Here is a 15,941-nt window from a genome sequence, read left to right on the forward strand (position 1 = left end):
AACCAAAAAAGAATTTGATTGGTCAAAGTTATTTTTAATACCCAGTGCAATTTATAAATTAAATGAGTGTACTCAAGCTCAGTTTTGCACTAACATGTAAACAGGCAAACTGCAGTACAATGAAAAATCCATAGATTTCATCCAATGTCAAGAATGAAGGGACAAGCTTGACCAAATTCTCTCGGATTCAGCGTTCAAGCGTGCATATGTTACAAACCTTCGGAAAACAAATACGGAATTTATCGAAGTCAGTCAGGCTACATCAAAGATGGCTTAACAGGAGCCACGTGCTCCAGAAACAGTTTTATCCGATCAATTTCCCTTCTACCCCCTCATCTTTCATGGTCTTTCACTATCATTGAATTGGAAGCTCTTCGTGTATCAAATGCAACCCAGTATCCCAATCAATAAGGATGCAGCGGCATCGTTAGAAGGGGTGGCTGATAGAGGAAAAGCCAAACGATTAAACACTCTCCAACTTATTTAATCGTAGCTCACTGCCTAATCTCGGCTATCAAATTAAGTTTAAGTAATCGAACGCCGCGTGCCGTGCAGGGAAGGTCATTCGGAATCTTAACTATGCAGTCTCCTCCGCAATCTGGGCACATTCGTCTTCACTGCCCCCTTTAAGAACTTCATTACTTAATGGGAAAGGGGGCAACACATGGGGGATGAGGATCTTAAATTTTAAGATGCTACCTCAATCTAAAGAGAATGCTATTGTTTTGTCTTTTGGGGGATTTGGCAATACCACAAAGCTTGGGAGTGAAGATTATGCGCGAGTATGTTACGAGATAAAGGTTATTGGAAAAGTAGTGTTTTTTTCATTTTGATTAACATAGTAGATTGTTTTGTTTAAAATGTAAATTACATGTTTTTGAAAGGAGAACGTTTCAGAGTACTTTTTTTTTTCATTAACTACAAATGACTATGTTTCGACGCAATTTATCACAAAATTATTTGACATTTTAACAATATTTCTTTCAAAAAAATTTATCTACTAATTTCTATGTTACCATTGGGCTGTATAGTTGTCTCTAGTTTAAGCAATCAATATAAAGATAATCATATATTTTTTTTAAAGTACACTACCATACATCAATAAAACAGTCAACAAGGTGTTATGGTACATAAGACAGTAAGCAAATTATAATTGGAGTAAGGCCTACTACGTACATACTCCAATAGAAACATTTTGAACATATTTTCAAGAAGGTTTTGACAGTCAGGTCTGGGTTTTGTGTTCCTTTCTACAGCAGGAGTAACACCAGCAGCTCTCAGATAGGTTTCGAAAGTGGTTTCTTGGCTCGTAGGGGTTGTTCTGACTCGTCTCAAAAGAGTTCTTAGGGTTTTGGTAAGAACTCTGAGAAGACCACGGAACACGATTTATATAAATATTGTGATACCACAGATAGATTAAGGCTGCATGGAAGCAACATTCGCCAATTCTAGAAAACAACCAGAGGGTAAGCGAAAACCAGATTGTCGAAAATGCCCATGTTTGCGTTGAAGTTCAATTTTCCAGGAACAACATGCAAAGGTGCTGGACTACACCACGAATTAAAAAAAATATTTCAAGCGGATTGCATGCAAATCTGTTAGTGATCCGTCATTTTTTGTATAGTGAAGTATATAATAGAGCCAAAATTCGAGTTTGGCAATATGGAAAGCAGAACTAAAGCTTGTGTCAAACTGTTTGTCATAAATGCGTATAGCAATGCGATTGTAAGAATAGAGCTTTTGATGCAAAATTTAGCGAAGGATCGGGTGAAATTTTGGTAAGATACGAAATAGAATTCATGCGTTTTAGGAAAACAAGAGCAGTTGGGAACAGAAGTTTTATACTTTTAGAGCAGATAAAAGTAATTGTAACATGAAATTAAGTGCAGTATAAAGAATTATATAAATGCGATTAAATTTTCCGTTGTTTTGCTGAAGAAACAAAAAAAAATGCTTTATTTTTAAAAGTATATTTGGAAAAATTTGTGGTAAAATATTTGATTTGATGCATTGGATAAGGTGAAGTAGGATCCAAACATGTTTAAAACAATGTTGGGGAAAAAATGGCTTTTATATTTTTTAAAAATGCAAGAAAAATAACACAATCAACTTCCATAACACTTTTTTGAGAAATAAAAGAAAACTTTAGGTAATTCTGTGCAGCAAAATATCGATTTCAAAAATTTGAGAATATTAAAATAAAATCTCACAAGAAACGTAACTGCTTCTAAGAGTCCAAAGAATACTTGGTATATTTGCGTACAAGAAATACCAATTTTGAAGAGGTGAGAAGAAAAAAAACTTTAAAACTCCACCAAATACTTAACAGCTTTTAAGAGTTCTAAAAACACTAGGGGTAATTTTGAGTAAAAACTGCTAATTTTGAAGACGTGAAAAATTCATTTAGTAGATTGAGATTATTCATATGATAAAAACAATTCGACAACAATTATCATTCAAGTATTTTTTGCAAAGCTAAATAAACAGGAAGTACTATACATTTGGAAACTGTATCATGGTAGAAAATATTTCAAAACAAACATGCGGGCAAAATAAACTACAAAATAATTGAAGGATAAAACCGAAGAAAATTAGGAGCCAGTTTTTTAAATTTATTTCCTTGTTTTGAGAGCAGGGTCTTCATTTAAAGCCGGAGGCCGTTGAAACTGAATAAACGTCCACAAATATTCCTTTAAGCACTCTTCATCAGAATGCGAACGACAACTCAAAAATCTCAAGAGACTAAAACAAGAATAAGAAAGGAGGCGGAGCAATGACAATTAAGAAACTTTACAGTTGAATTTATTTGTTAAAAAGAAAGCAACGAAATGCCGAAATAGGGAATTGTGAGTGCGTAACCTAGGGAAATAAATTCCTTTAAATGAAAACGAAAATACCTCGAAGGGGAAATTCAACGTCACAATTCAAGAAAAGGGAAGACGCGTAAAAAAAGTTAATTGTTGTTATTCAACGCGTTTTATTGTGAGTATAAGCATTTTCTCGTTTGCAAAATCCTTCAAGAGTTTTAAACTGCAATGAATTTAAAGAGTTCGTAAAGAAAACACATTTGATTTACTTTGCATTAAAAGTTCTCGATTAACGAGGTTTTAATCAACGGATCTAGTTATATTAAACAAACTTAAGCAATATTTATGGTTGACACGTCTTTATTTGAATAAAAGACATATTAGATGAAATAAAATTTTGGTTCTTTAACTGAATTGATTTTCAATTGTTAATGGTGGAGATTATTTTCAAAATGTTTGCTTTGAGCAAGAAAACGTGACTCATTAAGTAAATGAGATGTATAATTGCGCTGTTGAAAAGAGAACTATTTCGTAGAGTTTTCTTAATTGGAATAAAATATAATATTAATCATCAATAATCTCTCAAATGCGAACATACAGTTAAATTTTCGATAAAAAAAATTATATTATTAATACATATTCTTCAAAAATAAGTGAATTTTAAAACCGTTTATAATTTTGAAGATTAATCAAATGCATTTTAATTTTGATTCATTGTGTTTTATAAAAATATTAGTTTACTTTCTTCAAATTTGTTTATGTATCTTAGAGATTACCTAAGTATTCAAGTCGGGTGTCCAAACAAGGAAAACGATTCGAAAAATCCATTAAAGAAAAACAATAAAAGACAGAACACTACAGTTTGCAGAAAAAACTGAGTTATTCATCCAAACTTAATTTCAAAATTAGCTATAAACTTAGTGAACAGTTGGCGCTGTTTACTCAAAAAACTATAAAAACCTTTTTTCCAGTTAAATGTCAAACTATTCCAACTGAAATACGTGGGAGATCGTGGTATCCAAGGCTAGAGTGCATATTTTCTGCAATATATACGTGATAAGCCGTGGTGGCTAAGGAGATAGAGTTCTCGCCTCCCAATGAGGTGAATCGGGTTCGTATCCCATCGATTGCTGGTCGATACAAATTCCGCACCCAGCTCGCACTGATTATAGTGAGACTTAAAATATCCTCAGTGGTAGACGGATCATGGGTTAGAGTCCCCCTGCCATGAGGCTAACGGTGGGAGGTTTTCCTCTCCATGTAACGCAAATGCGGGTTAGTTCCATCAAAAAGACCTAAACGAAGGAAAATGTCTCCCAATACTTGATCCAGGAGTTCCCTTGTCTTCTGGATTGGGTTCAAAATTACAAAGCTAAGGAGTTGAACAGCGGTAGTCGTAAACCCTAAATTGGGTCGGCTGTTCAACGACCGTTATAAAATAAAATAAAAATTTGCACTGGTATTGCACCATGTTGTTGCTGCAAATAGTAGCTTTCAAAGATTTTTTTTTGTTAAAACCACCATCTTTTAAAAACTTGTTCCTGATTTTTAAGTTTGGTGAGAAGTAAAATTTTGCTTTCTCAGTAAAAACGCAGATAACAATACATAACTATCTTTTTACCGTTTTTCTTGATTCCAATTTAGGTCATTTTTTGTAAAATTTTAAGAAATATCCATAAAATTACGTATAGTTTCAAGGAGGTTTTCAAAGATATGAGTAGGTATTCCTGATAAAATAAAAATAAAAATCGAGAAATTTTAGACAAAACATTCTTTTAAAAATAAAAGGCTACCAAAACTAAATTAATAAAAGCAATAATACGGATCTTATTCATAAACCATAAACGCAATGAGCTTCCCTAACTCATAGGGTAACAAAATAATTTAAAATTTTATTTAATGAAATATAGATATTTCATCAAAGGTGATAAAATAAAATAAAATTATCCCATTTATCTCTATTAAATTTTTCACCCAACACTAATCATAATCCAAAAATCCAGACACACTTCCATTTTCCGGTAACTTGACACAAACTTCAGTAAAATTTGGGTCGTCATATATTCTAGAAAATTCAAGAATCATTCTTGAAATTTATTCCTCTATGCAGGACTACAGAATATTCTAAATTTTCTCACCAACAACTAACGAGAGAGCACCAAGGAAGGCCGATAATTAATCAATAGGCAAGCGGCTAGAGTAACTGCTATTGATTAGGCCACCAGACCCTTGGGAAACCATGGACCACCCTTCTTTCTACGAACACCACCGGTGTCTTTCGTTAACTAAGATAATTGGGACATTCATTTAATGTATGGACGTTATAGAGAGGAACAGGATCTTTGCAGGATTTGATGGCTATATAGAGGACGTCGATTGGGTAATCCAATCAAAGAGAGTTTGATGAGATAATATATTTTAAGTTTTGGAACACTCCAGAAAAGTTTGATTAATAGCAGTTTAGTAATTCTTAATTTATGGTACTATCACTATGACTGTTGGTTATTTATTTAAATATGTAATAATTGTTTAGTTTGACCTTCGTAAAACAAATTTTTTGGTTTATCAAATCATTATTATTTTGAGACGATAATGGTATACATCTTGTTTAGGAATTATAAGTTTAACGGTAGAAGCAAAACAATCTCAGTTTTCACAAATTATTTTACAGGAAAAATAAACAAAAACGAATAATAATACAGGGTGCGTAGCCAAATTATTCAACAAAAAATAAGCACCTTTTAAGCACTCTAATAATATTTTTAAGCACTTTAAAAGAATATCACAATTAGGTTGGAAAGTTTTTGACAATTGACGGTTTTATCTCGTTTTAGCAGTCATGTCAATAAAAAAAATTCTTTTGGCGTTGTTTTTGAGAATTGTCACAATTTTTGAATCATGTAAATCGAATGGCGTTTTCATAAGCTGCGGTCTGACGATGCGCCGAATTAGATTGGGGTTGAATTAATTGTGAAAACGTTGAATAGAACAATGTGGACAGTGTCCTTCTGCATAATTAGTAGCTAAAATAATCATGGTAAAGGAAAAATCTCAATTTGGAAAAGGGAAAATTAAGCACTTTTTAAAAACACGCAATGAAAAAAGTACCTTTAAGGACTTTTAAAAAACGAGAATCGAAAATAAGCATCTTTAAGCACATTTTAAAAACGCTACAGACCCTATAATAGCTCTTTTTAGGTGTAAGCATAAATTGTACTTAGAAGAATTGGAAAATCTGAGTTTCATAAAAATATTTCACCTTTCGTTTCGCAAAATCGGAACTACTTAAAATGATAAAAAAAAAATTTAAAAAATCAATCAACTGAAACACTTTGCCCAGCAGAAATAATTATCATCTCTGATATTTTCGATCAAAGATTGAAACTTATAAAAATATCAAACATAATCTTTGCTTAAGGTTAAAATAAATATATTTACAAAATCTTTTTGCCAGACAGGAATAATTAAAATTTTTTGCACTTTTCAATCAAAGATTGAAACTTCTAAAATTATCCCACATACTCTTTGGAAAAATAGGAATTTATGGAAAAGACAAAAATAAATTCATTTACAAAAACACCTTGTCAGATAAGAATGAATAACACACCTGATAATTTTTGATCTCAAGATTTTAACTTATAAAACTGACAAAAATATACCATATAATTTTTGGTAAAATTGGAACTTCTTAAAAAGAGTTTTAAAAAAATCATTCCACAAAACATTTTGCCGGGAGGAATAATAACTTTGATACTTTTTGATCAACGATGGAAACTTATGAAAGCATCCTACGTTAACTCAGATAAAATAGATTTTCTATAAGTAGGATTAAATAAATAAATCTGTAAATAACACTTTGTCAGATAGGAATAAACAACACCTCCTCTACTTTTTGATCAAAGTTTGAGACTTATAAACCTGATAAAATTATCCCACATAGTGCTTGATAAATTTGATTCTTCTTGTAAGGATAAAAATAAAAAAACCAATCAAAATTTTTAAAAATAATCATAAAAAAAATTATCAACACAACTTAATAACAAAATGACATTCTTCTGATACTTTTTGATTGGGAAATGGAACTTATAAAAGTGATAAAAAGATTAAACCATGATTTCTGGTTAAAATTCAAAATCTTTTTGAAGGGATAAAATAAATCATTCTTTAAAAACACTTAGACAGAAAGAAGTAACAATTCTGATACTTTCGGATGAAGGATTGAAACTTATAGAACTGATAAATACTGTCCCACGCAATCTTTGGTAAAGTTGGAACTTCTTGAAAGGATAAAATAAATCAATCTTCAAGAACACTTTAGAGGACAGGAAGAAAATAAGAATATTCATGCGAATAATCCATTTTCATTTACAAATGCGAGTGTGAGTACTTCTTACTTCATCTGTCTTGAGAAAAGCCAATTAAGATTACCCCCATGTTTCACCCAAACTATCGGAAGTCTTCTTAAGATTCAAGAAGGATCAACAGATGGGGCAGACAGATCTCGTATTTAACCGACATCCGGGAATTTTCGAGATGGAATTCCCAAGACGGATTTTCTCATCCGGACAGCAAAAAACTGCTTATCAAAGCCCCCAGATTCATCCCTATCTTTTTCTTGAAGAGGACATTTATAGGATATATTTATGCTCGGAATTTACCCTTTTTTTCCCTTGGAGAGTTACTCGAAACAAGAATCGATAGGGAAAAATGCAATGAGATAGGGAAGTAAAAGGCATAATTTAAGAAACTGAATCGGGAATCAAGAGAGGGTTTCCTGACTGATAAGAGGGTTCGAAATCATTGGTTCATGTTCTTATGCCGACCCGCCTTCAGCTTTCTGAAAGGTTAAAATATCGTTTGGGTCCTTGGAACTAGGCACAAGAATGCCCAAAAGGTTGAGAAGTGCTTTGAATGTGGGGACAATATATTCCATTATTAATGGGTCTGTGGTTTGTTTCGTATAGTGCTCATACGTTTGAGATTAAGTTAGCTTGACAACATAAAGTACTTTTTTTTAAAAATAAATAATGGATAAACGAATAAATATTATGTTTAAATGAGAGTACTGTTCTAGAAACTGGGTGTCCCCAAAATGATCGACGATTTGAAAAACCAACAGTAGAAATAATAAAGAAGATGAGAATGTGCAGTTTATGTTTTGCTTGGGAAATCACTTTGTTCATTCAGACCAAGTTTTAAAGTTAATTACAAATTAATTCAATAGGTAGCGTTGCATATTATAAGAACTGTAAAGCGATAATGTTTCCAAATACCCATCATCGGCAGCAAGAACGTCGTGCTAATGACAAAATTAACAGACTTCCGTTCTACTAATTTAGTTGTCTGATATGCATTAGAAATTTTGTTTTATTTTTCTCCAGACAGTGACACCATTAGTTGATGACATTGTAACTAATTTTTTAACTTTGTAAAATGAAACACTTCGTTTTCTAAGCAGAACAAATTTCTACGGTTTTTCTTCATTTTTTTCTTTAACTGTTTCGTGTCCTAAGCAGAACACATTTCTATGATTTTCTTCCTTTTTTCTTTAACTGTTTCTTTTCCTAAACAGAACACATTGATATGGTTTTTCTTTCTTTTTTCTCTAACTTCTTCGTTTCCAAAGCAAAACATATTTCTATGATTTTCTTCCTTTTTACTTCGTTTCGAAAGCAAAAAATATTTCTATGATTTCCTTCCTTTTTTCTCTAACTGTTTCATCTTCTAAGCAGAACAAATTTCTACAGTTTTTCTTCCTTTTTCTTTAACGGTTTTGTTTCCTAAGCAGAATACACTGGTATGGTTTTCTTTCTTCATTCTTTAACCTCTTTGTTCTCTAAACAAAACACATTTCCATGATTTTCCTCCCTTTTTTTTTTTTTTTTTTTTTTTTTTAAAAAAAACTTTCGTTTCCTAATCAAAACAAATTTCTATGATTTTCTTCATTTTTTTTTTAACTTCTTCTTTTCCATAGCAGAGCACATTGATATGGTTTTCTTTCTTTATTCCTTAACCTATTTTTTTCTTAAGCAGAACAAGTTTCTGTGTTTTTTTCCCTTTTTTTTTAATACTTTGTTTCTTATAAGCAGAACACACTCTACGATCTTCTTTCTTTTTTCGTTAATTAACATTATTTTTAATTCAATTATTTTCGTAACTCTTAGTATTATTTAAAAAATATTTTTTAATTTTAATTCAAAATAAATTCTTGCTATAATAGAACCCATAGCTCATTATTCACTGCCATTAGTTTCAAACAGAAATGTGGTTAAATGTGTACATTAAAATATCGGTATTGCAAATATGGAATATTCAAAGAGAAATAAGCATTGTTAAAAAAACGTAAAAAACACAATACACAAACTTGATAACAAACAAATGTATTTTTAAATTTGATTTGCTCTCTCGTGTTACATAGGCGTTGTTCAATATATGTTTCAAAAATTTATATCAGTGCATTATAAGTACATTACAGTATTATTCCAAACGATTAATGAAGTGGACTAGGCCTGCACACCCTTGTGTGACGAGCAGCAGTGATTGATGTTAGTTCGTTCAGTGCTGAACTCCAGGCAATTTCATTTAGAAAACGGCCTAAACTTCTATCAGGCAAGCTTAATTAAAAAAATCGTTTTCATAGCAAGCTTCTATTCATACTATCTCGAAGAAACTTTCGTTCTATTTCTTATTTTCTTTTTTTTTTAACCAGTCGGTTATGCATCCTCCTCAGCGCACTCTTTCAATTAAGAAAGAGTCTAAAAAGGGGAAATTTCTTTTTTTTCCCTTCCGGAAATCCCTCTCTTTTCCTCTAATCTTCGACTTTGAATAAAAGTTTAGGGAAAAGGATAGAAAAGTTTTATTTTGCTTTTCTTGCTTTTAGCTCTCTAAACCACTCTTTCCTCGATTACTTGAAAGTTGAGTTTTAGGAAACTTTAAAATGTGAAAATTGCCCTAAGTCTGTTTGAAATTCAGCCAGCTTCACTTTACTTACTTCTTCGTTTTCTTTTCGATTGATCTGGTATTGAGAGCTACCAGATTTAGATAAGAATATTTCATTATAAATTCTATTCGTTTTAAAATAAAATGCAATATTTTGGAAGGGTTTGAAAATTTAAAAAAAAATTCAACATCGAATAGAACATAAAATAACTTTAAAAACATAATTTGTCCAATATTCATTATAAAAGTCATTATAATTCTAATTCATTAAAGTATCTAATAAATTAAAATACAAATGATATCCCGTTCCAAAAATATCAACAAACAAATACAAAATAATAAATTTTGACCTTTGCAATTTTAAATTTTACATTTTAATTACAAAAGCATTTTTTTTCAAAATTAAGGTTAGAACATGAAAATACTGAGAAATTACAAAATGGGTGTATATTACTAAATTTAAATATAGGGTATATTTCCAAATATTTATCGATCCTTTTCACAAATAATCGTAGGATTTACTGCCAAATAAATCAGACCCAACATGGTTTATTACCAAATAAACCTACAGAGCATATTTTTCAAAGGTATTTTTAGGATCAATTATCAAATATTTTTATAGAATCCATTACCAAATAAACACATAGGATAGATAGCCAAATATACTCATAGGTCTATTATTAAATATACAAATAGGATCTATTTTCAAATATACAAATAGGATCTATTTTCAAATATACAAATAGGATCTATTTTCAAATATACAAATAGGGTCTATTTTCAAATATACAAATAGAGTTTATTGTCAAAAGGCAACTCGACATAATTAGAAGTTTAAAATTTTTTCATCTGTATTGTAATTATTTGCTGCGAAAAAAGATATAAACGTAAAATAAGTTATATAGAAAAGTAAAGAATTACCTAGCTCCAACCAGTAAGGAGTCTCCATCCTGCTCTAAAAGTTTAAAGTAATCGCTGTGTGATTCATTTCCTAAAAATCTTTGAAGGTCAGCTTCATCTGAAATAAAAAAATTATATTTTAGAAGAGTTTTAATAAATTAATGCTAAAAAGTTATCGGAAATACAATACTTAATAAATAAAAATTTATTTACTAATACGATTTATAACAACATTTTTAAAATGTTTCCTTTTGATTACCTGAAACAAAAATCGATAATCGATTTCAAAATTTTTCCGATGGAATTTCATGAAGCGAAACTCTGGGAATTCCAATGCGTTATTTTAGAGCTAAATGTACAGATAATAAATGCACATAAATAAATTTGTTAACAATAAAATATTTTGCATTTGTTTCTTTCATATATAGAATTGACAAACCAAAAAAATTCTGAAAAAACAAAGAACCGAAATATGTAAGTATACGCACATTTTTAGACATGCTGGTGCAAATTTTCTTAAAAGAATTTAAGATTATGTTATAATATCGCTGAAAAGAAAGCCATATTTAAAAATGTTAATTAAACCCAATAAATAATGACTAAATAAAAAAATTAATAATATGTTTGTTGATTTAATTATAAACATAATATTTTCCCCCTATATTTAAAATTTTAAAAATATTCATCTGTTTTACTTTATTTAATAATAATTAAATTTTTTCATTGGCAAATTACTCACAACATTGTGGAATAATTTACACCTAATATCGTGGAATAAATTTTTGATTATGCTGCAAAGAAATTATTTGAATAATTAAAAGGAATTGCTAATATAGACAAATGGTATTTGTATCACAAAAGATAATGCACCCTTTATATAAAACTCATAGTGATATAATTGAATATATTAAATAATTTTAATAACTATAATTATTTATTAGTTGTTATAACGAACAAAATTTTTCTTGTGTAGAATTTTATTTAAATTGTTTTATTCTCGACAAAATACATAAAAATTAAAAAAAATTTAGAGCTTAAAATTAATCATTGCTGTACTGTATAAAATACGAAATAGATAACATAAACAAAAATTATATTGAAAAATGTGAATCGCAAATAGAAAATAGTAAATGATAACTCCAAGAATAAAGAACGCCAAGTTTACGCCATGTCTCTAGACTGTCAAAACACCCTGACCACAAAGTCTCCTACCATTTGGCTCTTTCTTATCCTTTATCTCTTTCTTAAAAGAAATAAAGATGAGAATTCTTATAAACTTTTTCTTTTTCATCCTTTCCATTTTCGACACCAAAAACGTGACCTCCTTCGTGACGCTTTCGAAAAGGATAGGGCGACAAAACGAGAAAAAAAGAATAAAAAAAAATTCTTTGGCATCTTTGGCGAAGGAAGAAGAAGCAAAGAAGATGACCCTCATCAAACAAAGTAGATGATCCACCTCTTCGTCTCAAGTTTTGATGACCACAAAACTGACCCTTTCATTCGCCAAGCGCCTGGTGGAACATTTTCTGTAAAGTCCATCCTTTGTCCAAGTGTTGGCGACGTTTTCATTCTTTGGAGTATGATGCATGGCTTTCAATTAGTTTCGTAAAAGATTGAATGAAATGTAGCTGTCTTGGAAAATATGTTTTTTATTTTTAAATAAAAAGCAATTTTATAAATTAAATAAAGTATTATCCAATTCATTTTTATCTTGAAAAAAAAATATATAAATTTTTATTTTAAACATAGAAAGAAAAAAAAACAGTGGAAAAGTATTTTTCTAAGAAAAGTTCTAGCGATAAGTTATTAGGTTTCCAAGACAGGAGAGCACAGTTTCATTTTTATAGTTGTTCTAAAGCTTTTGTTTTAAAATTCGTTCGCAAAGCAGACATAAAAATTTAGTTTCGTTTCTAATAATAACCTATTCAACTCGAAATAAATATAGAATCAAATAAAAATAAAATTAAGAATTTATAAGTTCAAGTCTGTAATTTATAAAACACAAATTTTAAAGTTTGTGATACTCGTTTAAAAAAAACAATTATTTAAACAATCACAAATATCTAATAAATTTAATATAAAAAAAATACAAAAACAAAATTAAAAGACTATCATTTTTAAAAAAATCACTAATATTCAAAATCGTGGTACTTGTCACAAACAATGTAAATATTTTGAATAAAATATTGTTCAAAAAGTTAATACAAATTAAAACTAAAAAGTTTTATTTCTTTTAATGTTCTAAAAAGTTTCTGTTGTTGTTGTTGCTAATTCCCATCTGGTCTGACGGGGTCAGACCAGATCAATGAATCCGTTGACATTCAGAAAATCCGAAACCAGAATGGGAGAGGAATGAATGTCATTCCAGTCCAGCCCTACACAGTTCAAGATGTGCTCAGGTGATGCCTGGTTTTGTTGGCATTTAGGGCAAAGAGGAAAGATTTTTTGATTTGCAGAAAATGTGAGACTTTTTAGGTGTCCACTGGCCAGTCGGGATAAGCAGGTGTTGGTTTGCCTATCACCAGGGAGAGATAGAGAGAGTCCTGGTCTTTCTGCTTTATACCAGTAGTGAATAGGTGGAAGCAGCCACTTTTGTTTGTTCTGGGCCTTTTGCCTTGCAAAAAGTTCAAGGTATGTAAGCTCTGAGGTGGAGGGAACTGGATGGTCTAGTCCCTTCTTTGCAAGAGTGTCAGCCAACTCGTTGCCGTGGATATCGACGTGGGACGGGATCCATTGAAAGTGGACCTCATGCTGTTGGGAAATGAGCTTTACTTTTTGTAGGATCGAAAAACTGGTTTTATCTCCAATGAGGGCCCAATTTTTGAGGTGTTGAATTGAACTACGGCTGTCAGATAGTATCCAAGTATTTCCAAGGTGCCCTTCACTCAAGATTTTCTCTAGTCCCCTGTTGATTGCAATTAGTTCGCTTCGAAAGACGGAGCAAAAATCGGGGTTTCGTTGATGAAGAGTGTAGTTCTCTCGAGGTGTTTCAATAAATACCCCACTGCCAGTCTGTCTATCCATTTTACTGCCATCAGAGAATATTTTGATGTCGTTTGGAGGGATTTTATTGATGATTTCCAGGGACAACTGTCTGAGGAAGTCAGGCACACAGTCTTTCTTGTCAAGCATGGTAGGGAGGCTTTCATGGAAACTAACATTGGAAAGATCCAAGCAAGTACTAAGATTGCTATGAAGATAAAGAGGTTCAATATTTTCAGCGATTAACAGTTGTGATTTAACATGACTAAAAGGACTGTTTTTCTTTAGCCTTTAAAAAGTTTCTAAAAAGTTTTACTTCTTAAAAATATTTGGATTTTATCCAAATATTTTTTAAGACAATATTACAAATGATCTGACAATTTTTTTAAGTTTTCATTTTATTTTTCAAGTAATAAATTTTTTTTTAAAAATAAAGTTCTTACAAAGTAATTATTTAAATACAAAAATTTTGTTTAAATAATGGAGTATTTTTTAATAGTTTTTTAATTAACACGTATTCTTATTTAACTCCAAATATCCATTGTAAAACAGATTAACAGTTGTAAGAAATATATTCCATCTTCATTTAAAACGAAATAACAAAACTAAGCCCAATTAGGATGTCAAACAAATCAAGCCTTTCATTACTTAAAGCGGAGAAAAAATCTCATTTTGTTAAACAACTCCCCTAAAACACATCATTTACGTTGTCGAAAGGCTTAGCCAAAGTATAATAAGTATTAAGTACTAACCCTTTTGCACAATTGAGAGAACCGGTGTCATTTTTATATCTTTTTGTTTGACCTCAAGTAGAAGCAAAAATATATTTTAGTATTTTTTAATTATAAAAAGCAGTCGAATTCTGAAAGATTCTCAGAATTACATTTGTTCTAAAATATAAAATTCAAAAAAAAGTAGTTTAATTTTTTTTCCATTCATACTTAAAATTTCATTCATATTATTTTTTCATTCATATTCATTATTAATAATTGATTTCGTATATTAAAGAAATTTCAAGGATGAATAACTGTTTATTTTGAATCAAGATTACTGCAAATAAAGCTATATTCATACTATATTTCATAACCATAAATTATTAAAATACTAAATATAATATTCTGCACCGATTTTAAAATAAATTATTACAACATTATGAAAAAAAGTATGAACAATATGTTTAATAAAAATTCTGCGTCATAAAGGGTTAATTTATGAAATTAATACAAGTACAAAATTAATAAAGATGTAATCTTAAACACAGCAATATTAAAAATTACAATTAATTTACTCGTCACCAAAATTTTATTTCATTAAAAATACTTGTTTCACAAAACAAAAATTTTTTTTAAAAAAATAATATTAAAATTTGTATACTTTTTTTTATTTTGTATATTTTCATTTAATCCTCAATATTCATTTTTTAACTGGTGTCATGCTCCGTCAAACGATTATTCAAAACTTAAAAGATTAACAGTTGAGAAAAATATATTCTTCAACTAAAACAAAATAATAAAAAAGTGTCTACTTTGTATGTCAAACAAGTTAAGCTTCTTAATGGTCTGACGAGGAGAAAAAACCCTTTTTATTGCTTTTACAACTTCCCCAAAAATTACATCATTCACGTTTATGTCGGCAGACTTAGACATCGACAACTTCAATTAACAAACCGATAAAAGAACATCTTTTAAGTAATTTATTTTAGATTTAGCATATATGACCCTTCTAAGAAGAAAAAAATGCAAATAAAAAAAAGTTTTAAGCCGTAGTTGAGGACAACTTCAAAATGATTGACGTAAGACAATAAAAACCAATCCTTAGGATTATGCCCCGCAGGCAATGACGCACCTGGACCCATCTACCGGTCATTCTCCGAAACGGCTCAAGAAATTATTGGCAGAGATTTGGAATACTTAACTCGGGCATTAATTCCTTCGATATTGATTGTTTTTATCATTTCTTCCGTTGTTTTAAATTCTTGGCGGCGAGATTGTGGTAGTTCGTAAATTGTCTTTTTTTTCTTCTTCCAACTCTTATTATCATTAACACTTTCCTCTTTAGAAGTAAAGGGGTTTAAAAAAGGGAAGAAGAGTTAGAAATAGTAAACATTTAAGTGATAAAAATTAAAAAAATAATGCGATAGCAAATTTTAATAATGCGATAAAATTGTAAACAAATTTGTGAATAATATTTTGAAAGTTCGATAGAAAATAAAAGAAGATTGTTGTAACATAAATAAGGATTATTTTTGTAATCTTTATTCATTGATTGAATGTGTTTTCCTTGTGTAAAGACTTGATTTATTCTGCGGATTAT

At 30.1% G+C, this 15,941-nt stretch overlaps 1 protein-coding gene across 6 annotated transcripts in view; it reads right to left on the reverse strand.

Moving 5' to 3' along the window:
• LOC107449387 (semaphorin-1A) overlaps nucleotides 1-15,941 on the reverse strand; it is a 609,005-nt gene that overhangs the window by 153,752 nt on the left and 439,312 nt on the right. For all 6 annotated transcript variants that reach the window (XM_087158986.1, XM_087158987.1, XM_087158985.1 and 3 more), the window contains exon 3: nucleotides 10,668-10,764. In XM_087158986.1, coding sequence (XP_087015112.1) covers nucleotides 10,668-10,764 — 97 coding nt within the window. The remainder of the gene's footprint in view (nucleotides 1-10,667; nucleotides 10,765-15,941) is intronic.

Source organism: Parasteatoda tepidariorum, chromosome 3, assembly GCF_982258835.1.
Source record: "Parasteatoda tepidariorum strain Cologne lab strain chromosome 3, Ptep-v5.0, whole genome shotgun sequence".
Taxonomy (NCBI): Eukaryota; Metazoa; Arthropoda; class Arachnida; order Araneae; family Theridiidae; genus Parasteatoda; species Parasteatoda tepidariorum.